This window comes from Bos grunniens, chromosome 25 (assembly GCF_055505025.1).
Source record: "Bos grunniens cultivar Pamir isolate PY7600 chromosome 25, Bosgru_T2T1.0, whole genome shotgun sequence".
NCBI classification, from domain to species: domain Eukaryota; kingdom Metazoa; phylum Chordata; class Mammalia; order Artiodactyla; family Bovidae; genus Bos; species Bos grunniens.
The window spans coordinates 23,688,338-23,713,446 of record NC_141189.1 but is presented as its reverse complement, the minus strand read 5'-3'; the positions used below and the strand labels follow the sequence as shown (position 1 = coordinate 23,713,446).

Here is a 25,109-nt window from a genome sequence, read left to right as displayed (position 1 = left end):
GCACCAGCCTAGGCAAGCCTTGGAGAGGGAGAATTTGAATGGGTCTTTGGCAGGACATGGACAACAAGGCTCTGTTAGTGTTTCAGGGGACCTGAGAAAAGCACCCCTGCACCTCAGCTTCCCCATCTGTAAGCTGAAGAGCCTGGACTTGATGATTCTTAACAGCCTTCTCGGCACTGACACTGCAGTGGATATCTATAAATTTTGCCTCCCCAGTATACAGCCTTCCCTCTTTTTGGTAAGAGACTCCTTTCCTTTTGTTAGCTTATGTGGTCAGATGGGCTGATTGTACTGCTGAATTCAAGGTGGGGGCATGTGACCCAGGCCTGGATAATAGGGGAAGCGGATCCCCCAGGTGATGACAGTCACCTGGGTCTGACCTGGCCAGAGCACTTCATTTCCTTTAGCCACTGTGTTATGCATATGGGCATAGGCCCTAGATGCTCCAGTGTGTCTCCATTCTGAGACTTCCAACTGGTAAGGAAAAGAATGTCTATTTTTGCTAGGATTGCTGAAGATGACAGGCTGTTGGTACCTATCCTGCCACTATCAGGGGAGAGCTTACTTGATAATGGAGCCAACACTGAAGAAAACAGAGCCAAGGAACAGAGGAGCAAGACTGGGTCCTGATCCCGATAACAACTGGAACCCCTGGATACAGCTATAGCTGAAATCAGTTACCTGAATACTTCTTAATTACAAGAGCCAATAAATTCTATCCCTCACTCATTCATTCAATTTAAGGTAGTTTGAGTTGTGTTCTCTATCGATTGTGACCAAAGGAGTTCTGAGCAATAGAGAAAGCTCTGTGTTGCTTGAAATCTCAATAAGAAGAAGCCAGAAGCAAAAGACTACATGATATATGATTCCATGTATACGAAAGTTCAGAAAAGGCAAATCCATAGAAATAGAAAGTAGATTAGTAGATTACTAGAAGCTGAGACGAATGGGAAGCGACTGCTAATGGGTACTGAGTTTCTTTTTGGAATGATGAAAATGTTCTGAAATTAGACAGTGGTGATGGTTGCATGACCCTGTGAATATACTAATAACACTGAATTACATCCACCACTTCAAAATGTAGACTTATGGTATGTAAACTGTATCTCAATTAATAAAATAGAAAAAAATTAACTACAGCCATTGGAGAGCCTTCAGGGAGTGAACATGAGCACTTGATCCCCTCACTTTCCTTGCTGTGAAGGATAGAAGTTACCAAAACAAGAACTGCAGAATTGGAAAAAGCTTTATTTCAGGGAATTACAAAAGGTAGTGAAATACAGGGCAAAGGGAGCACTAGTATAATCTGGCATGACACAGGATGGTCACTTGGTTTTGTTTTCTAACTACAAACACAAAAGAGGAGCTCATTATTTAAGGTAAGACACAGTATGCATAAAACTACAGATCACTGGGCTAGAACCCTTCTTTTAATCTAGAGATTATGAAACGATTGTGAGACAACTAGTGTTAACACCCTTTGAGCTGTAGCATCCACTTGACACAAAGTTCCTTTGTTTTATTTACCAGATGACCAGGAATCATATACTAGTTTGGCTGCAACCATGTCTTCCACCGCCATTCCTGGAATGGACAGAAATTTGGTTTAACTTTTGTCAGAACAACTTTTCCCCAAACAGCCCAGGTCCCAGAACCAGCAGTTCCCTAATACAGTGCCCATCAGGGTAACAAGGACTAAGCACCCAGAGGTGAGTTCAGGCTTGAAGAGTTTGTGAAGGGTAAAACAAGGCAAGCAATGCTCACCAAAGTTCAGGGGGTCAGAAAACTTTCTGTAAACAGCCAGATAATAAATACGTAAGGCTTTGCTTGCCAGTTACTTGCAGTTACTCACCTCGGCTGTAGTACACATGTGACTTTAGACATCAGGTAAACAGATGAGCCTGACTGTGCTCCAAGAAAACTTTCTTTATGGACACTAGTTTGAATTTCTTATAATTTTTATGTGTCATGAAATATTCCTTTCCCCCCCAGTCATTTGAAAATGTAGACACCATTTCATTGTGGGCTGTAGGAAAACAGATGGTAGGTTGGGTTTGGCGCATGCTCTGTCGTTTGTTGGACCTTTGGTCCAGTCCAAACCCTAAGTCCTTCAGCAATTCCCCCTTTATCTTAGAGTTTTGGGCAAATATCCTTAACCTTGAATGGGAATATGTTCTTAAAGGCAGGGGCTGGCTTTTATTTTTGTAACTACCACTGTACACAGTATGGAGCTTGATACATAGTAGGTATTTAATACGCATCTGCTAGATGAAGGGATGTGCCAGTAAACCAACCCCCAAAAGTGAGAAAGTAAAAATTGCTCAGGACTGTAGATCAGGTTTCCAGTGCTGTGTCTCCTGAAGGGGGCCAGCTGACCTCTGATCTGCTAAGGAACAATGAAACTCTTTCATACTCAACTAGATCAGTGTGATGTCTCTGAACCAGGCTCTAGATAAAGCTTATACTGTGTTTGCCTGTCTTTCTATGCATGAAAAATTAAAAATATATTTAACAGATGGTAAGGCATAGATATATTTTGACTGGCATGGGTGCTGGGTGGGCAGAGTACTCTTAATACACTGTCAAGCGTTAACACTTTGGGTGCTTGATCATTAAAATATATGTAACGTCTGGCTTGGAAGGAAAGTTATGACCAACCTAGATAGCATATTCAAAAGCAGAGACATTACTTTGCCAACAAAGGTCCATCTAGTCAAGGCTGTGGTTTTTCCTGTGGTCATGTATGGATGTGAGAGTTGGACTGTGAAGAAGGCTGAGCGCCGAAGAATTGATGCTTTTGAACTGTGGTGTTAGAAAAGACTCTTGAGAGTCTCTTGGACTGCAAGGAGATACAACCAGTCCATTCTGAAGGAGATTAGCCCTGGGATTTCTTTGGAAGGAATGACGCTAAAGCTGAAACTCCAGTACTTTGGCTACTTCATGCAAAGAGTTGACTCATTGGAAAAGACTCTGATGCTGGGAGGGATTGGGGGCAGGAGGAGAAGGGGACGACAGAGGATGAGATGGCTGGATGGCATCACTGACTCAATGGACGTGAGTCTGGGTGAACTCTGGGAGTTGGTGATGGACAGGGAGGCCTGGCGTGCTGCGATTCATGGGGTTGCAAAGAGTCGGACACAACTGAGTGACTGAACTGAACTGAACTGAAGGTCTGGCAAGGTTGAGGGGCTCGGGCAGCAACTATTTACCAACCATTTTGAGAGTACTTCAATATTTTAGATGTAGGAGCTGAATATTAGCTCTGTTACCATATGTGTTCATTTCCTTAAAATGGGAGAGCTGGGCTGAGAGGCAAACCAGCTGAAGAAGGGAGCCCCTTCTCTGATGGGCTTCTGCCTGTACTAACTCAAGATGGTTATGGTGCTCCCCATTGAAGACCTTCTTAAATCAGCAAGCAGAAAGTTAGGGAAGGAGGGGGAAAAAAGGTCAGGCTGTACTTCCTGTCTGGGTTGCCCTCATGATGGGTCTCCCTGTTATTTATCTTAAGCTCCCTGTTTTTAAACACCTTTTTCTCCTGCCCCTCCACCTTTGAAGTTTTTCTCCTGCCCCTCCACCTTCCTCTGAGTTTCATTTCTATCAAAGTCTAAATGTTTTAATGCTGATGCTTGTTATGGGCAAATCATTTTATACACACATACCACTTAATTCTCACAAAAACTCTAGGTAACAGGTGGTGAGAAAACTGACTCAAAGAGGTGAGATCACTTGCCCAAGGATGCATGTCTAAGGAATAGCACAGAGGGGAATCCAACCCAGGACTGCCCAGTTCCAGAGTTCACGGGCTTCACCACTATGCCAAGACATAAATAATTGACCTGAGTGATAGACTGCACAATGATTTAGTTACGGAGCCTGCTGACTCATTCCTCTTCCCACCAATGGGTAAACCTACCTGTGTTCTGGTTAAGTTTGTGCCCTGGGAGCAATGACTCTTACCCAGAGACTTGAACACGGTAGTTTTCTCACAGTGGGCTGGTTTCACTCCCTTCACCACTTCTCCCAGCTCAGCGAAGATCTCGGCCTGTCAAATGAACACACGTTGACCCAGGTCATGGAGCTAATATGGCTCAGGACCAGCTTCTGAAGCCAGGACAGGGTGTCCCTGACCTGGATAAGGGAAAACTTGATAAAATGACCTTCTATAAACTTAATGATGTCAGGGAGGAAGACTCTCCCTTAAATCTTTTTTGGGGATGAGAAGTGGGTTCATCTGCTTTTGTGATACCATGACTGCAGAAATACAAATCTGCAGCCAGGGGAATGTCCTGCCAGGACACTGTATCAGTGAAGAAACAGGCCTGTTCTTATCTGAACACTCATTTTGGCAGCCCCCTTCTTACTGCTATGCCCTGGTTATGAAAAAAAGGTCCGAAAGCAGTCAACACTAGTCCTGATTTGTTGGCCATACTGGGAAAGTTTCCAGAGGCTCCTATCTTCCAATCCTACTGCTTTACAGGACAGCCCAATCCAATGGAAAAGGCCATCAAGCTGATCTCTTAAGGCAAAGCGAACAGGAAAACACATGTCACCACATAATTGCCACGTTATTTTAGAAGGGAATTAGAAAGGATGGAAAGATATTTTAGAGTTGTCACCCCACAAAGAGGTGGGAGTTACAGAGATCTGGAGCAGGCCAGAGAGAAGGGGGTATTAATGAAACCCCGGGATCCAGGTGAGGACAGTCAGACATAAGCAACAGAAGGAGGCTCACCCCTGACAAGAGGACATCTCCAGACTCTTTCAGGGCGGCCTCCTGGGAATCCACATACAGCACAGCCTGTTTCATGAGCTCGTCATCCAGCTCTCTCCAGTCCGGTCTGCTGGCGCCGATGGCTAAATGACAGCAAAAGAGACCCTGAGCCTTGAAGTAGTCACAGGGGATACTGCAGCCTCCAAAGAATGAAAGGGGAGGGGAAAAGGAAGTGACAGAGGACACGTGGGAATGACTGTGGAATGCCTCATTTCGCCAGGCCAACTCCCTCCCAAACAACAAGACTGAGTTCACTAATAAGAATGACACTTGGCATTTTCTCCTTTCCATTTCATGTCCATTCTCATTAATAAAAAAGTATTTTGAGGCAACTTAGCATTCATGTACTGTGTGCCTACTATCGCTGGGATGTTTCACACATACTATTTAAAGTCCTCACAAGTACATTCATTTTTGATTCCCATTTAAAAGGTACTCAAACTGAGGCTCAAAGAAGAGGTATGTGCCAAGGTTATATATACAATAAGTGCATCTATGACTCTAAAAGAGCACATGCCTTTCATGCTTCTTCTGCTTATCAGGAGCAGCGACTTCCTTACACAAACCCTAAAGCAGAGACATCACTTGGAGCTTATTAATACCCCACACTCCTCTATCTTCTGTCTGTCTGCTTGCTCTTCAATCATTCCCATTCCTCGTTCCCAACCACTTTTATCACCTCATGAGAAAAAAAGCCCAGTGTCAGGGTCACAGAGAAGCCCCAGTAAACAGGAAACTGGTTGCACCCCAGCACCAAGGTTTCACATCCTCTGCAGAGCCCAGAACCATAATGATGAATCCAAGGAATCATGCCTCCTGGCACTGGGACATAGGATAATGCTGAGACTGAATCAAATGCTTGCAGGACCAGGAAGGTAATGAAAATGAGCAGCACTGGTTAGAAGAACTGGATTAGAAATGGTGGAGAACTCAGCACAGAGAAGAAAGCAGGCCCTTCTAAAGGGAGCACTAACTATTCTGCTCAAGCAGAACCATTGCCATGTAAGAACGCAGGGCCACTCTTAGATAGCCCTCCCCCCGCCCCCCTGCTCCTTTTGTAAAAAGAGAAGCAGGAAATCTATTTGCATGTGTTATTTCTTGGTTTTCAGAACACTTAACAGTCTATGGCCTAAACAAAACACATCTGCTGGCTGGATCCAGCCCATGGCAGCCAGTCTTTGGAAACGGCTATAAAGCTTTATACAAATATAAGGCAGCATTTGTAAGCCTTCTCTCACTGCCATCCAGTTTTCTCTACTTGTTCCCTCTCCTGTTGTTCCCCCACACTCTAATTGTCAAAGACAGTGATGCAAAATGTCCATCTTGAAGGTTGTTTGTGTGAGGAGTTCTATAGAACAGAAGCACCAACTAATGAAGCTTGTAAATAAATCATAAGCTGGTGGGAAAAACCCTAGCCTCTCAAGCCACCTCTTCTGATTGCACTTGTTCCCCCTAATTTGGAGCATGGTGAATTCTCAAAGGGTTGCATAAGGCCACTCAAGCCAATGGAGGTGGTCCAGGAAGCAAAGGGAGGGGCCTGACTCAGGCTGGGCTTTGGCCTTCCTTCAGTGGGGTTACACTGGGTGAGGGTCAGAGACTGGCTGGTGGGATGCTGAGAAAGAATGAGGGGTATGCAGGGACGGGTGGAATTGGGCCTAACTCTCAGCCAAGTTGTAAAGTAAGTAAAATCTGTTGTTGGTGTTTCCCTGTCAATTCTACTTGTAACATACTTTTCTTAAGTATATTTACTGCCTCTAAACACACAAACCAATTTTGTCTTTAGATCAGGGAAAGATACCAGACTCCTCAACTCAAAATCAAGTTAGCTCTTCCTAGTGAGACATTCGAAGTGTGAGAGGTATACAACATGAGGGAGATTCTCTGTTGCTATCTTTGAAGGTAGAGTGTCCACATGAAAAGAAATGTGGACAGCCAACTGGAGCTGAGAGCAGCCCCAAGGAAACTTGCATCCTTGTCCTACAACACAAAGAACTGCCACAACCATGTGAGCTGGGAAGAAGACTCCAAGCTCTAGATGAGATTGCAGCCTGGAAAACACCTTGCTTTCATCCTGCATGAGCAGAGGACTTAGCTAACCCATGTCTAGACTCCTAACCACAGAAACAAAGATAGCAAATATGTTCTACTTTAAGCTGGAAAAAAAAAATCAACTCAGTCTTATTGAAGATTCAGCTCTTGTCCATTTTACCCAGAACTGACTTCTCTTGAAGTTCCAAGTCCTTCTAGAAATGCTCTTACTGTTCGAGTCTGGCTTTATGAACAATAAGACCTATCCCCTGGATTCACATTCATAATATCGGTCCCATACAGGCTGAAACCTTCAATTTTCTATGGCCCATTCTTCAATCATACATGTTTTGTTTCCTTCATAGAGCTTAACCTTTAGCTGGAACTATCTAGCTCATCTATTTGTTTATTGTCTACCTCCCTTCTCTAGAATGTAAACAGCAGGAAAGCAGTGACCTTGATGGCTGGTTTACTTTGGCTTCCCCAGCATGTAAAACAGTGCCTGCACCATGGTAGGGATTCAATACACATTTGTGAAAGAACAAATAATCATGATACTTGGCCCTTGCACATGTGTGCAGAGATCTTAGAGTTCACCCTATGTGCCTGTCACTAAAACATGGGGCACTGCCTGTCATTTAAAACATGTTTAAATTCTCTAGCCTTCAATTGCTTGCTAATCAGACTTCAGTTTTCTTACTAAAAGATAACATAGAGCATCATTCAAGATATTAGGCTTTGAGGGTATATTGCCTCAGTTCAAATCCCAGCTTTGCCTCTAAAAACCTTTGACTTTGGGCAAGTTACTTAATCTTTCCATGCCTTGGTTTACCTACCATACAGGGGTCATGATAACAATAGTTCCTACTTCATAAGGTTGTTTTCAAGATTCAGTGATATAGTACATAACAAAGAATTTAGAACAGCACCTGCTAGACAAAGTATTTAATATAGACCAGATCTTGCTATAACCCCCAGGGTCATCTAAGGATCTTCAGGAGCCCAAGGAACTCCTATGTTTAAAGTCCCAATTATCCTACCCCACATATGAAAAAGCATTCACATAAATGCATTTAGTCACATAAAATGTATTTTGTGCCGTAATTAAAAAAAATTAATTCCAAAGTGTTGGTAAGAACAAGTGAGTCATTTGGCTTTTGTAATTAAATTTCATGACATTTAAGAACTGAGTTATAATTGATCATTGCCATATTATACTTTATAAAATTTTAATTAAATTTATTAGTTTTGAGTTTGTGATTTTTGTTTCATACTTTGGAGTGCATACTGTTTCTTTAAGGTTCAAATGTTTCTGAGGCCAGTAAAAAGCTCAGGCATTCTGCATGAGTAAAACAACTCTGCAGATGCAGCCCCTTGGTCCAGTCAAGGGAGAGTCTGGCCACCCAGTGTTCATGGAGCCACTCTGCTTACCATTGATGTGAGCCCCAGGCTTCACCCATTCACCAAACAAAATGGGCTCTGTTGCCATGGTGACTGTGATGATCACATCTGCCCCCGTCACAGCCTCCTGGACCGATGAACAGATCCGCACTTCTCCTGGCACCGTGTTCACAAACTTCTCTGCATTTTCTTTGGTGCGGTTCCATATTCTCACCTTCATTCAGGGGAATAAAAGGGACATTGGTGCTGTGATTATTTGGCTGTTTACATTTCATCAAACCTAGGAGTTACAAAGAAAAGTTGAACTACTCTAGGGTTAAGGCTGCAGTTAATTAAATCATTCCTTAAGGTGAATGAACATTTGTCTAGGCCAGATTTGAAAATGACCTTTCTCTACTCCATTTCCATGTCAGGAAGGGGGGAGGTTTTTCAATTCTAGCTTGAGACATGCAGCCTCAGTAATGTAATAGCTATTATATAGCTTAGTGATTAGTAGAGCAAATTCTGGAGCTAGACAGGTTTAGAATCAAACTTTGCTCTGTCACTTACTGTTTCTGAAGCTATTTAACCTCATTCAGCCTAAGTTTACATATATGTAAATGCAAATCATAACTGACAAGGTCAGCATCAAACTCACAGTTTATGTCTGGGACTCTGTAAGGGAGTCATAACAGGTGTGAGATTAACAAACAGGATGTGCAGTGCTGTGCATGGGACAGCTTGATCTCTGAAGGATATTTAAGGAATTAAAAATTGGAAGGATTTCAGGAGTAAATTGGGACTTACCTGGTGGCTCAAATGGTAAAGAATCTGCCTGCAATGCAGGAGACCCAGGTTTGATCCCTGGGTTTGGAAGATCCCCTGGAGAAGGGAATGACTACTCTCTCTAGTATTCTTGTCTGGAGAAGTTCATGGACAGAGGAGCCTTGTGGGCTAGAGTCCATGGGGTTACAAAGAGTTGGGCATGACTGAGCAACTAACACTTACTTACAGGAGTGAATGGTGCAACAGAGAAGTCAAGAATAGTAGCTACAATTAGATTCCTGGGAAGTGCTTGCAGGGAGAGGGTGGTCACTGGCATCACCAGGAAGTGGGGACTTGCTAGCTTGTTTAATATATTTTAATGTTTGCGGTGGCAGTTGTCAGCCTTCAGTTGAAAATAAGGCCTAAAGAAGCCCTCATAAGGAAATATAATGAGTATAGAAATAAATGTTATATGTGAATAAGTTCATTAATTAAGGTGAAAACAGTATAATAAGCCCAGTTATAAGAAAATGGTTAACCATACTACCGTTCTTGATAGAAAAGTTGAAATACTATACCAATATGAGGTAAGCTGGAAAACTGATGTTACAACATTCGGTGAAAACTATTAAAACTATGATTAAAAGATTAATGATTAAAACTACATTATAAGAAGTTAATATTCAAAAAATACAAAGAACTTATAAAACTTAATATAAAAATAAACAACCTTATTTAAAATGGGCAAAGGTTCTCAATAAATATTTTTCCAAAGAAACTATTAAGTCCACCATTCACATCACTATTAAATTAGAAATAAACTACAAGGGAAAAATTGAAAAAAACACAAACAAGTGATGGCTAAACAATATGTTACTAAACAACCAATGGGTCACTGAAGAAATCAAAGGCAAAGGAAAAAAGCACCTAGAGATAAATAAAAAATGAAAACATGATGATCCAAACCCTCTGGGATTCAGCAAAAGCAATTCCAAGAGGGAAATTTATAGCAATACAAGTTTACTTCAGAAAACAAGAAAAATATCAAATAAATAACCTAACCTTATACCTAAAGCAACTAGAGAAAGAGGAACAAACAAAACCCAACGTTAGTAGAAGGAAATAAGTTGCAAAGATCAGAACTTAAATAGAGACAAAGAAAACAATGGGAAATATAAATGAAACTAAAAGCTGGTTTTTTGGAAAGATAAACAAAATTGAGAAACCTTTAGCCAGACTCATTAAGAAAAAGAAGACTCAAAGTAATAAAATTAGAAATGAAAAAGAAGTCACAACTGACACCGCATAAATACAAAAGATCATGAGAGTACTACAAGCAACTATACGTTAATAAAATGGACAACCTATGAGAAGAGGACAAATCTCCCAAACTGAATCAAAGAAGTAGAAAATATGAACAGATCAATCGCAAGCAATGAAATTGAAACCATGAGTAAAAAACTCCCAACAAACAAAAGTCCATAACCAGACAACTTTATGGGTGAATTTCATCAAACATTTAGAGAAAAGCTAACATGATCCCTCTGAAACTATTCCAAAAATTGCAGAGGAAAGAACACTCCCAAACTCATTCTATGAGGCTGTCATCACCTAATTCCAAAACCAGACAAAGATGCCACAAAACAAGAAATTATAGGCCAATATCACTGATGACCATATATGCAAAAGTACTCAACAAACTACTAGCAAACTGAGCCCAATGATATATTAAAAGATCATACACCGTGATCGAGCAGGACTGATCCCTGGGATGCAAGAAGTTTTCAACATTTGCAAATCAGTCAGTGTGATACACCACATTAACAAACTGAAGAGTGAAAACCATATGATCATCTTAGTAGATGCAGGAAAAGCTTTTAACAAAATTCAATACCCATTTATGATAAAAACTCTCCAAAAGTGAGCATAGAGAGAGCATACCTCAACCTAATACAGGACATATATGACAAACCCACAGATAACCCAGTGTTGAAAAGCTGAAAGCAATATCTTCTAAGATCAAGAAGACAAGGATGTTTACTCTCACTACTTTTATTCAACATAGTTTTGGAAGTCCTAGCCATGGCAATCAGAGAAGAAAAAGAAGTAAAAGGAATCCAAATAGGAAAAGAAGAGATAAAACTGTCACTGTTTGCAGATGATACAGAAAATCCTAAAGATGCTACAAGAAAACTATTAGAGCTCATCAATGAATTCAGTAAATTGCAGGATACAAAATTAACACACAGGAATCTATTGCATTTCTATGGGCTAACAACAAAAGATCAGAAAGAGAAATTATGGCAAAAATCCCATTTACCATCACATCAAAGGGAATAGAATATGTAGGAATAAACCTACCATAAGAGGCAAAGACCTGTACTCTAAAAACTACAAGGTGCTGATGAAATAAATCAAAGATGACACAAACAGATGGAAAGATATACCATGTTCTAGGATTAGAAGAATCAATATTGTTAAAATAACTATACTACCCAAGGTAATTTACAAATTACTCATGGCATTTTTCATAGAACTAGAACAAAAAATTTAAAAATTTGTATAGAAACACCAAAGACCCTGAATATCCAAAGCAATCTTGAGAAAGAAAAATGGTGCTCAAGGAGTTAGTGTCACTGACTTTTGACTATACTACAGAACTACAGTAATCAAAACAGTAATGGTACTGGCTTAAAAACAGACATATATATCAATGGAACAAGATAGACAGCCCAGAGATAAACGCATCCATCTATAATTGTTCTCTAGTGCAGGAGGTAAGATGATGCAATGGAGAAAAGACAGTGTCTTCAATAAGTGGTGCTGGGAAAACTGGACAGCTACATTTTAAAAATTAAATTAGAACACTTTCTAACATCACACACAAAAATAAACTAAAAATGAATTAAAACCTAAATGTAAGCTTAGACACTATAAAACTCTTAGAGGAAAACATTGGCAGGACACTCTTTGACATAAATCACAACAATAACTTTTTGGGTCTACTTCCTAGAGTAATGGAATTGAAAACAAAAATAAACAAATATGACCTAATTAAACTTAAAAGCTTTAGTACGGCAAAACAAACCATAACAAAATGAAAAGATAACCCAAAGAATGGGTGAAAATATTTCCAAATGAAGTGACCAACAAGGGATTAATCTCCAAAATATTCAAACAGCTCATGCAGCTCAATTGAAAGAGAACCCTATTAAAAAATGGGTGGAAGCTCTAAATAGACATTTCTTCAAAGAAGACATACAAATGGCCAAAAAGCATATGAAAAGATGCTCAACATCACTCATTGTTAGAGAAATGCAAATCAAAACTACAACAAGGTATCACTTCACACTAGTCAAAATGGCCATAATCAAAAAGTCCACAAACAACAAATGCTGGAGGAGTGTGTGCAGAAAATGGAACCCTCCCACACAGTGGGAATGTAAACTGGTGAAGTCACTATAGAAAACAGTATGGAAGTTCCTTAAAAAAGTAAAAATAGAGCTACCATATGATCCAGGAATCCCACTCCTGGGCATATATCCAGAGAACACCATAAATTGAAAAGATAGACACACCCCAATGTTCACTATAGCACTATTCATAATAGCCAAGACATGGAAGCAACCTAAATGTCTATAGACAGATGAATGAATATAGAAGATGTGGTACATACATAAAATGGAATATTACTCAGCCATAAAAGGAATGAAATAATGCCATCTGCAGCAACATGGATGACCTATAGATTACCATACTAAGTGAAGTAAATCAGAGAAAGACAAATATCATATGATACCACTTATATGTGGAATCTAAAAAAATGATACAAATGAGCTTATTTCAGAAACAGACTCAAAGACTTCAAAAACAAATTTATAGTTACCATAGGGCAAAGGCTGAGGGTGAGGGATAAATTTGGAGGTTGGGATTAGCATATACACACTACTATATATAAAGCAGATAATCAACGATGACCAACTATATTACATGGGAAACTCTACTCAATATTCTGTAATAATTTGTATGTAAAAAGAATCTGAAAAAGAATATACACACACATATATATATAAATCATGTTTCTGTATACTTAAAACTAATACAACATTGTGACTCAACTATACTCCAATAAGCAGCTCATATAGCTCAATATTAGGAAAACAAACAGCCCAATCAAAAAACGGACAGAAGACCTAAAGACACTTCTCCAAAGAAGACATACAGATGGCAAAGACAAAAGATGCTCAACATCACTAACTTTTAGAGAAATGCAAATCAAAACTACAATTAGGTATCACCTCATACCAGTCAAAATGGCCATCAACAAAAAATCTAAAATAATAAATGCTAGAGAGGATGTGCAGGAAAGGGAACCCTCCTACACTGTTGGTGGGAATGCAAACTGAAACAGCCATTATGGAGAGTCCTTTAAAATCTAGGAAAAAAACTAGCATATGATCCAGCAACCCCACTACTGGGCATACACCTTGAGAAAAAAATAATCAAAAAGACACCTGTAGCCCAGTGTTCATAGCAGCACTGTTTACAATACCCAGGACCTGGAAGCAACCTAGATGTTCATCAATTGATGAATGGATAAAGAAGATGTGGTACATATATACAATGGAATATTACTCAGCCATTAAAACGAACAAATTTGAATCAGGTCAGTTCTAGTGAGGTGGATGAACCTAAATCCTGTTATAAAGAGTGAAGCATGTCAGAAAGAGAAAAACAAATATAGTATGTTAACACATATATATGGAATCTAGAAAAATGATGCTAAGGAAACTATTTTCAGGGAAGGAACGGAGATACAGATATAGAGCATGGACTTGTGGACACTGTGTGGGAGGGAGAGAGTGGCATGAGTTGAGAAAGTAGCACCAACACACATACAATATCAGGTGTAAGAAGAGTAGCTGGTGAGAGGTTGCTGTGTAGTACAGGGAGCCCAGTCTGGCTCTCTGTGATGACCTGGAGGGATGGGATGGGGGCAGGGGAGGGAGGCTAGGGAGAGAGGGGAGGTATGTATAATTTACATTGTTGTATGGCAGAAGCCAACATGAGATTGTAAACATTTTTTTAAATTTAAATAAAAAGTAGAGAACAAAAAACTACCATATGATCCAGTAATTCCAGTTCTGGGTATTTCTCTGAAGAAAACAAAACAGTAAGGCAAAAAGTGGTAGGAACCCCTATATTCATGGCAGCATTATTTACAATAACCAGGATATGGAAACAACCTGTGTCCATCAGTGAATAAATGGATAAAGCAATTGTCATGTACACACACACACAAAATGAAATACTGTTCATCCGTAAAAATAATGAAATTTTGTTAGCTGAGACAAAAATGTGTGGATCTTGAGGGTTTTTATGCTACGCTAAATAAGTCAGACAGAGAAAGGCAAATAGTATATGATCTCACTTACATGTGTAATCAAAAAAACCTCAAATGAATGAACAAAGAAAATAACTGAGAAACTGATATATATACACAGAGAACAAATGAAAGAAACTCCTTGTGGTGATCGCCAGAAGGGTGAGGGAGGATCTGGGGATGAGTGAAATAGATGAAGGGGATTAAGAAGTACACACTTCTAGTTATAAAATAATTAAGTCATGGGGATACAATGTGCAGCATAAAGAATACAGTCAATAATGCTATAATAACTTTGTATGGTGACAAAGGGTAACCAGATTTATCATGGTGACCATTTTGAAATGCCTATAAATATCCAATCACCATGATGCACACCTGAAACTCATATGATATTGTATGTCAATTATACCTTGGTGAAAAGCATAAAAAATCATAAAACTGTGTTATGAAAAGCAGATGAGAGAAGACTAGAAATGTTAACTACTTGACTTTGAAAACAGATAAAAGGGGATTTTTCTTTTTTTTTTTCTTCCTTATATTTTCATTTCTCAAAGCAGAGGTACTGGTTCTATCATAAAAAATCACACCTTAAATCTGCCCCACGCCTCTCACACACAGAAAAAAAATCAAATATAAGCAGTATCAAGTGTATCAAAAATAACAGGAAGCGTGAGCCAGGCAGAATGGGGAAAAGTGCACTGATGTCTAGGCTTTGAAGGGGCATGCTGTGGCCTCCTGCTCTCCAGACCTCATTGTCAGTTCCTGGATTCCTAACCCTTGAATACTTAAGGACCCCAGATTCTGCTAAGAGAAGCAACAGAAAGGGGCCGAAAGAATAACTGCATGTATGCCCTGGATATAATACAATCCTTTAAGTAACTGCATAGGCTCTGTGTGCCTAGGTGTACTCCACAAACTGAGAAACTGGAAGAAGTGACTCAGGCCTTCCTCCCAACTCTTCATCTCCAATGGGACTTTCACACAAGTCAATAAAAGAATGGTCTAGATGGTTGTACTCCCAACCTGACAATTTCAGCATAACTTACATTTTAACAAAGGAGTACAGAGAAATGTGACTGCTGCTTCCTCCCCACATCCCCCACCTCCCTCCCTGGACTTACCTCCTTAAAGAAGAACTGTTCTGTGAAGACCTCATAATGGCTGTAAGCCTGGACCCCAGCTCCAAGGATACACAACACTTCACTGTTGGGAGGTTTCAAAAACTATTTGAGAGAAAGGAGATAAAAAAGATCAAGAGAGACTCTTGAAGTCAGGAGAGGATCAAGTACAGTTTGAGAATCAGGGGACCTTTATTCAAAACCTCTCAGGCAATCAAGGAGATGTCATTTTGTTTTTCTATTTCCACTCTGTATGGTGCGGGAGGGAGAGAAAAGCCTTAACTGGGTACATAATATATACCAATGCTTAACCTTCACGATCTTTTTTAGTCCAAACAATTGACCCCATGCGCTAGATGCTCCCAGTTACCCTCTTCTTACAGATAAAGAAATTGAGGTCCAAAGAAGTTATGTAACTTGCTTAGAGCCCTGTAATTATTAAATGGCACAATAGGGCTCCAAAACCTCATCTTTCATTCTCCAATGCCCACATGCTTTCTCCTGTGCTACCCCATCTCAGGGACATGATATACCAACCTACTTCTCAGAGCTGTGAGTTGCTTTTGGAATCCATGAATCCTTGTGAACCTAGGTTCTCAAGCTATATTTTCTGTGCCTACTCTCTGTTGATCCTGTCTCAGCCTCTGTCTTCCTTTAAAGAGGAATGTAGAGATGGCATTTGTGGGACCTCCTCAGGGTATATGTGCGTCTTTATTTGGGGATGAAGTTGTATGATCAGCTCTCCAGTAAAGTCTTTCTGACCTCTCTGATAGAATTTACCACTTCATAGCACTTGTTTGTTTACAAATTTATTTTCCTGTACTTGTATGTGAGTTCCATTAAAACAGAGACAGTCTTATTTGCACAGAATTGGCACGTATTTACTCTTACCTATGAGAAATACAGCAGGGTTTCTTGACCTCAGCACTACTGATATTTGGGCTGGATAATTCTTTGTTGGCAGGCTTTGGGTAGTTGGCAGGTGAGAGGGCCGTACTGTGCACTGAAGGATGCTTGGCAGCATCCCTGGCCTCCGTCCATTAGCACCCCCTATGCCCTCAGTGGAGAGTGAAAAAGTTGGCTTAAAGCTCAACATTCAGAAAACAAAGATCATGGCATCTGGTCCCATCACTTCATGGGAAATAGATGGGGAAACAGTGGAACAGTGTCAGACTTTATTTTTGGGGGCTCCAAAATCACTGCAGATGGTGATTTACAGCCATGAAATTAAAAGACGCTTACTCCTTGGAAGGAAAATTATGACCAACCTAGATAGCATATTCAAAAGCAGGGACATTACTTTGCCAACAAAGGTCCATCTAGTCAAGGCTATGGTTTTTCCTGTGGTCATGTATGGATGTGAGAGTTGGACTGTGAAGAAGGCTGAGCGCCGAAGAATTGATGCTTTTGAACTGTGGTGTTGGAGAAGACTCTTGAGAGTCCCTTGGACTGCAAGGAGATCCAACCAGTCCATTCTGAAAGAGACCAGCCCTCGGATTTCTTTGGAAGGAATGATGCTAAAGCTGAAACTCCAGTACTTTGGCCACCTCATGCGAAGAGTTGACTCATTGGAAAAGACTCTGATGCTGGGAGGGATTGGGGGCAGGAGGAGAAGGGGATGACAGAGGATGAGATGGCTGGATGGCATCACTGACTCGATGGACATGAGTCTGAGTGAACTCCAGGAGTTGGTGATGGACAGGGAGGCGTGCTGCGATTCATGGGGTCGTAAAGAGTGGGACACGACTGAGCAACTGAAATGAATGAATGAAATGAATGCCCTCAACTGTGACAACCAAAAATGTCTTCAAACATTGCTAACTGTCTCTGGGGCAGTTGGTCTCTGGAAACAGTTGGTCTTAACTGTTTCCAGTTAAGAACTACTGGCATTGAGAAAGGACATCACTTGCTCTCAAACCATCGTGTTAAATAAGACTATCTTCTGTCTTTTCTCTATTTCATTTAATAAAAGTTGATCTTGATTTGCTCTGTATCAATAATTGCCATTATTGAGATTCTGGAGTGCAACCTTAAAAACAAAAATGTTTTTAATCATTAATCACTAGCTAAAAGGAGTCTCAAATATTAGCAGATGATTAGAGATTCTCTCTCCTGTAGCTGCACAGGAGAGATACCATTTTCTGCCATCAACTATAGTTCAAAGAAACTTGATTTGAAAAGGTTTCCAAATGACAATAACTTATGTTCCCACTCAGTAAGGAGAATTAGGTAATTTTTCTTTAACTAAATAATTTTTTTTTCTGTTCTCAGTTAATATAAATCTATTCTTGGAAGTACATGTGGGCTTCAGAAATTGTTGCAGTTTCCTGTAAAAGTAACCTTTAACCTCTGAGAGTAAATCTGTAATTCTGCTTGCTTGTCCTGCTTGACACATTGCTGCCCTGATAATAATGTTATAACTGACATCTCTTTTCCTAAATGGTATAACATTTATGATATTTATTAAATCATAATAGGATTGGTGCCACTTCATTCTTTTCCTAGAGCATACAGATAATTAAAAACATATATATGAATCTGCTACATTTCTTAAAGAGTTTGAAAGACTATGTTTCATTTGCATTCACTAAGGCCTTGCGTGGTCTGGCCCTCTGGTCAGCCCAGCTTCCCCGCTCTGGACATACTCTCTGCACCTCTGGTCTTTCAGGCAAGAAGCCTCCTTGCTGCTCTCCAAGCACACACGCCTTTATCAACCACAGGGCTTTGCTCTCCACAGGTTCTTTCCTTTGCCTGGAGTACTTTCCCTTCTGCTCCTCACAAGTAAATCCTATTATTATTCTAATGCAAGTTCAGCTATTTTGGATCTCGGTTCCAAATCGAAAAAGGAGTACGTCAAGGCTGTGTATTGTCACCCTCCTTATTTAACTTATATGCAGAGTGAAATGCTGGGCTGGATGAAGCACAAGCTGGAATCAAGATTGCCGGGAGAAATATCAACAACCTCAGATATGCAGATGACCCCACCCTTATGGCAGAAAGTGAAGAAGAACTAAAAAGCCTCTTGATGAAGGAGTGAAAAAGCTGGCTTAAAACTCAACATTCAGAAAACTAAGATCACGGCATCTGGGCCCATCACTTGATGGCGAATAGATGGGGAAACAATGGAAACAGGGACAGACTTTATTTTCTTGGGTGCCAAAATCACTGCAGATGGTGACTGCAGCCATGAAATTAAAATGACGCTTGCTCTTTGGAAGAAAAGCTATGACCAACCTAGACAGTATATTAAAAAGCAGAGACATTACCTTGCCAACAAAGGTCCGTCTGGTCAAGGCTATGGTTTTTCCAGTGGTCATGTATGGATGTGAGAATTGGACTATAAAGAAAACTGAGAGCCGAAGAATTGATGCTTTTGAACTGTGGTGTTGGAGAAGACTCTTGAGAGTCCCTTGGACTGCAAGGAGATCCAACTAGTCCATCGTAAAGGAAATCAGTCCTGAATGTTCATTGGAAGGACTGATGTTGAAGCTGAAGCTCCAATACTTTGGCCACCTGATGTGAAGAACTGACTCATTTGAAAAGACCCTGATGCTGGGAAAGATTTAAGGCAGGAGGAGAAAGGGACAACAGAGGATGAGATGGTTGGATGGCATCACCGACTCAATGGACATGAGTTTGAGTAGGCTCCAGGAGTTGATGATGGACAGGGAAGCCTGGTGTGCTGCAGTCCATGGGGTTGCAAAGAGTCAGACACGACTGAGCAACTGAACTAAACTGAAGTGAAGCTCAGCTAACCCTCACAAAAGAAATGTAAGTCTCTCAGTTGTGTCTGACTCTGTGACCTCATGGACCATACAGTCCATGGAATTCTCCAGGCAAGAATACTGGAGTGGGTAACTGTCCCTTTCTTGAGGGAATCTTCCCAATCCAGGGATAGAACCCAAGTCTCCCACATTGCAGGCAGATTCTTCACCAGCTGAGCCACAAGGGAAGCCCATAAGCCTTGGCAAATCCCACAGCCTGGAGCAAGACACTCCCCCCACCCCACTTTTTGTTTTGCTCCCCTTTCATTCAATGTATCTGTCAGGACTGTAGTTTTCACGTTAACTGGTGCAATCTTTAGATTAATATCTATCTCCCCAAATGTACTCTGTGCTCCGTGACTGCAGGTTCTGTATTTGGTTTTAGTCACCATTCTATGTCCCATGCTGAGCACAGGACCTGGTGCCTGGTTGGCACTTAAGTATTTGCTGAATAATTGCATGTCAAGAATAAACCCTGATACGCATTGTCACCCTGAGAAAGCATGCCAGAGTCCCCAACTCAGGGTATGTGCAACCCAGACACAAAGTTACAGTGTCCATCAAACCCAAGAACTTCCTAATACTTGTCCTTCTCCCGAAAGCCCTAAATAAAAGTGATGGGAAAGAAAACATTCTACTCCTATAGCACAAAAAGTAAAATAAATCCTTGCTCCTTATTGAAATAGCTCAACCGAGTCCCTAGGGAAAAAGTGGGGTAGTTTAAGCCTAAGCTCTGAAGCATCAACTCAATGATTCTTAACATTTCTTGGAGTGCATATTTTTATCCATTCAAAAAGCACAGTGTAACTGAGACCTGGGTCTAGAAGAATTAACCTGGTTGATCATCAGAATTAACTAGAAAGCATAAAAAACGAAAACACTTTGGCCTTACATTCAGAGATTTCAATTCAATTTTTTGAATTAAAAAAAAAAAATTTCCAGAGGCTGCTGCTGCATAGCCTGGGCTGGAAACTATTTGCCTGGGACAAGAAGACCTATAGCTACCTGTGCTGTCTGACTTCAGGAAATCTTAGTCTCCATTTCTTTCTGCACAAAATGAGGCCAGTAATTCTTGCTCTGCCTTTCTCACACAAACCCAAAAATAAGTTGAGACAATGGGTTGAAAATTATTTTGGAAAAAATCAAAGTCCTTTTCAAATATAGGACAATATTGTTAGAGTCCCTCTAAGTTACCAGGGAACATACCTCAGAGACCCTTGATTACTTTAATCTGAGTTGGGTCTGGATATAATTAAACAAACAAACAAAAAACAGTTCCTCAAGGTGCGTACTGTAATCTAATCCCTTGCTACATAATTACCAGATTTAGCCCCACATTCTTCCCTTATCATCATGTGTTTGCTATTGCTACTGCTAAGTCATTTCAGTCATGTCTGACTCTGTGTGACCCCGTAGACGGCAGCCCACCAGACTCCCCCGTCCCTGGGATTCTCCAGGCAAGAACACTGGAGTGGGTTGCCATTTCCTTCTCCAATGCATGAAAGTGAAAAGTGAAAGTGAAGTTGCTCAGTCGTGTCCAACTCTTTGAGACCACATGGACTGCAGCCTTCCAGGCTCCTCCATCCATGGGGTTTTCCAGGCAAGAGTACTGGAGTGGGGTGTCATTGCCTTTTCCATCATCATGTGTTTGCTGCTGCTGCTGCTGCAAAGTTGCTTCAGTCATGTCTGACTCTGTGGGACCCCAGAGACGGCAGCCCACCAGGCTCCCCCATCCCTGGGATTCTCTAGGCAAGAACACTGGAGTGGATTGCCATTTCCTTCTCCAATGCATGAAAGTGAAAAGTGAAAGTGAAGTTGCTCAGTCATGTCCAACTCTTTGAGACCACATGGGCTGCAGCCTACCAGGCTCCTCCATCCATGGGGTTTTCCAGGCAAGAGTACTGGAGTAGGATGCCATTGCCTTCTCCATCATCATGTGTTTAGAAGACCTTAAAACACTCACAATCTGAACATCTGGTCTTTGGTGCTCCAACCCTCCACTGGCCCCACGTTTCCTTTCTGCCTAGGCCTCATAAGTCAGCACTCCCAGATCTTTAATGTGAAAGATTCCATACCTCTTCTTTTTCACCCTAACCTCTAAAAATACTGTTCTTCTTGTAGGATGCCCTTGCACTGCTTAGAAACATTATCACCTGTATCACTTGCTATTCCTTCTGCTCCTACCCTCCTCCTGTTTCAGTCACTCACTTTTTTTTCAGTCTTTACTCAAATGTCACCTCAGTGAGGTCTTTCCTTGATAATTTTAAATGCCACTGCTTCCCAATACCCTCGATTCTGCTTTATTTTCATCCTTCTAACTGGTGGTGTGGGTGGTGGTTTAGGAGCAAACTCTAGCCTATTATTAAACTCAAAAAGGGTTTGTTGTTGGTTACTTTTTTTTTTTTTTAGCAAATCATACTACGAATTTCACTTTTTATTTTATTGTCTCACCAGCCCTGTGCATGTCACCCTCTGTTTTGTTCACTACCACATCTCTGACATTTAGAACAGTGCCTGATACATGATAGGATCTGAATGAATACATTTTTCTGGCTCGGATATGTTGTCCCCTCTGCTTTTAGTGTAGTCCTGACCCTGGCCTATGAGGCAACCACACTGATTTGCCAGGAACAGTGTGGATCAGGGGCAGGAAAGCAGTCTGGGAATCAAGAGGTTAAGTTTTAAATTCCTGCTCTGCCACTTATTAGCTGTGTGATCCTGATCAACTTGCAAAACCTCTGTGAGTCATATTTCCTATACTTGGCAAAAGGAGATAATCATCAAGGCTGGGGTGATGGTCGGAAAGAGCACATGTAAGGTACCCAGAATCTTGGGCTCATTATGGTAGCCAATCATTTTGTGAATCACTGTGCTCATCTGATATCCTACATTTGGCATATGATATTTCACCTATGCCCATAGAAAATAAAAATGTTCCTCACTTCTACTTAGACCTTCAAATTTGAGATACTCAATTCCACCCACCAGCTTGCACTAATCTTACCTTGGTGGCAATGGCAGACACTGCAGCTGTTCTCTTTGCAGTTATGACATTTCCATCCATGACCTTGGAGGAAAGGAGAGACAGTGAGCAAGGGGCACCTGGATTCACCACTTAAGCAGAGAGAAGATGCTCTAAAAGAGTTAGCCCTGGAAGCATTGTGTGTGTGTATGTGTGTGTGTGGGTTCAGTTGTGTTTGACTCCTTGCGACCCCATGGACTATAGCCCACTAGACTCCTCTGTCTATGGGATTTCCAGGCAGGAATATTGGCTGGAGTGGGTTGCCATTTCCTACTCTGGGAAATCTTCCTGATCCAGGGATCAAACCTGTGTCTCTTGCATCTCTGTGTCTCTTGCATTGGCAGGTGGATCTTTAACCACTAGTACCTGGGAAGCACCAGAAAGCATCATAATAGTCTGCAAGGAGAGTGTTTTGCCTGGAACCAATTCCTCCACTTATAAGATATGTAACTTTGAACAAATATCTTAATCTCTAAGCACTTTGTTTTTCCTACCTGTACAAACAAAGATAATGGCAACCATTCATAGGGTTTTTGTGAGGTTTAAAAGCATTGGCAAAAATGAAGACATTTAACATGTGGCCAGCCCTCAAGAAATGCCCATTTTGCTTTATTTGCCCCAGGATTCTCAAAGTAAGTCACCTGACACCTGTGCAAGGGCCCTGAAACTCTACCTCAGTGGCTCTCAACTCCTCCTGCACACTTGGGTAGGTTTGTGAAGATACTGATGCTCAGATATATCCTTAGGCTAACTGAATCTGGATCACTAGGGAGAGGACCCAGACGACATTGTTTTTAAAATCTCCCCAGGTGGTTCTGAATTATACCTGGCTAGTAATAACCACCATCCTTTGCTCTGCTGGCCTCTGTTTATATTATTCATCTCAATTGATCCTCATCAAGTAGTAGCAGTATTCTCATTTTATGGACAAGGAAGTGAACTGCTTGGCTATCAGTCAGATTCAGGAAGAATTTCAGGCCCTGTCATTTAGTTCCAAAGCCTGAGGTGGTACCAATTTCCTGGGTAAGCACTGTTGGTAAGTAGTATGGATGTCATTTCCATTGGGTGAGCAGAAGTTGTCAAGAACTAAATACTCTTTTCAGAGGAGTAATACGTAGCCAGCTTCCTTGGGGAGCCTGAAATTCTGAGAAAATTTTAGAGGAAAGTTGTCAGAATTGAATGAGATCAATTTCTTCTGCCTGGCACATAATAAGTGCCCAGTAAGTGGCAATCAGAAAGGCAGAGGAGCATAGTCTACTATGCTAAGACAGTATAGGCCCTGGGCTCACACAGAGTAGGTATGAAGTCCATCAGTGTCCCTGTTAGCTATGTAAACTTGGCAATGCTTGGCATAGTTGCTCTTTGACTCAATTTTCTCATCTACAAAATGGGGTAATAAAATTACCTCACAGAGTGGTTTTAAGAATTAAAAGCATTAATACATATGAAGTATTTAGAACAGTGTCTGACATACACAAAGTAATTCACAAATACAGACCACTACTATTTTTTTGATATTATCATTAAATGTTAAAACAGGTCACTGTGTATACCCCTTAGAAAAAACTCCCAGGTATTAGAGAGCGCCCCTAATCTGTAACTCATATAACTTCATGTTACAGATTCCTGTTAAAAGTTTCCTTAGCTACTGGATTTGTGCAAGCTGTATATTTGTAGTAACTGGTAATAGGACAAGATCACTGCAAGAATGATGAGATCATTACTTCCGCAAGTTCACACACTGGAAGCAGCAGTGGTCTCTGATGCTGGGTTACATCCTCAGGCAGTCCTAGAAACAGATACACAGTCACAGGTAACCTGCACAGTCACTGGCATCCAGTCATTCAGAGAGGGGCATATGTGGTCACATTCAATACGCCCCCTTGCCTAAATTCTGAGCTAGCTTTGTGCACAAGGGCCCCGGCTAAACCCCTGGGCAGGGAGTTGCTCACCGCCAGAAGGGAGCCGTTGCTCGGCTGGAAGAGTAGCACGGTAGCCTGATGGGAGGGGACAGTGGAGGTGGCGCTGTGGTCCTCGTAGAAGGTGACCAGCTTGGTGGTCAGGGCGTCCTCTGCTGCACTGTAGGCAGGCATGACCCCCAGGAACCTAGAAGAAGAGAGGGAGCAACTTCAACCCCTTCCTGTCGATGCTGAGACATCCTGTCAAGTCCCTATGTCCCTTTCTTTCTCTTTCCCCACTCACTGCCCTACTGGCCTTCTCCCTCCTTTGTCCCCATCCCTCTGCCGTTGCCTTTAGCAGTGTGCAGAGTACGTTCGAGTCTGCCTCTGGATGAGAAAAACCACCCCAGTTCTGCCACTTACTAGCTGCCATAACCTTGGGTCATTCGCTTCACCTCTTGAGTCTTCGGTTTTCCCATCAGCAAATAGCTGCATCAATAGCCACGTACATATGGAGTGTGTTGAATGAAACCAAATAACAGCTTTAAAGCGCCCACAGTGGGTTGCTCAAATTAGGTGAAAGGTGTTATTAGTAAGGATTAGGGAAGCCTCCTTTCTTTTCTCCTGCTGCTTCCCTTCTCACCCCTCCCCTTCCTCCTTTCCAGTTTCTCCAGCCCCGGACCCGGCCTTCCTCACTTACCCCCTGTGCTTGGCGACTGGCACCACGGTGCGCACAGGCTGCACGACTCCTCCGTCGGGGCCGCTGGAGAAGTTGGCCAGAGCGGTCTCCAGAGGCGCGATGAGCAAGCTGGAGCTGTGGAGGTGGTCCTGTACATCAGCCGCACTCAGGAACACCGGCCTCGAGCTCATGTCGCCGCCGGACTTCTAACCTCAGAGCGCTCACGGCGATCCGCGTTTCTAGTGCTGTGCTCTAAATGAGAGCCGGGGAAAGCTGGGAGCGCTGCCGCCTACAGGTC

General features: G+C 41.5%; 1 protein-coding gene across 1 annotated transcript; it reads right to left on the bottom strand.

Annotated features, from left to right (window-relative positions):
- Positions 1-1,228: 1,228 nt before the first annotated feature.
- CRYM (crystallin mu) lies at positions 1,229-25,065 on the bottom strand. Its single transcript, XM_086375411.1, has 8 exons — positions 24,833-25,065; positions 24,187-24,340; positions 22,217-22,279; positions 15,452-15,553; positions 8,231-8,414; positions 4,733-4,854; positions 3,958-4,042; positions 1,229-1,584 (listed from the first exon to the last, which is right to left on the bottom strand). The coding sequence occupies exons 1-8, from the start codon at positions 25,000-25,002 to the stop codon at positions 1,520-1,522; spliced, it is 945 nt and encodes a 314-aa protein (XP_086231537.1). The 5' UTR covers positions 25,003-25,065; the 3' UTR covers positions 1,229-1,519.
- Positions 25,066-25,109: the final 44 nt, after the last annotated feature.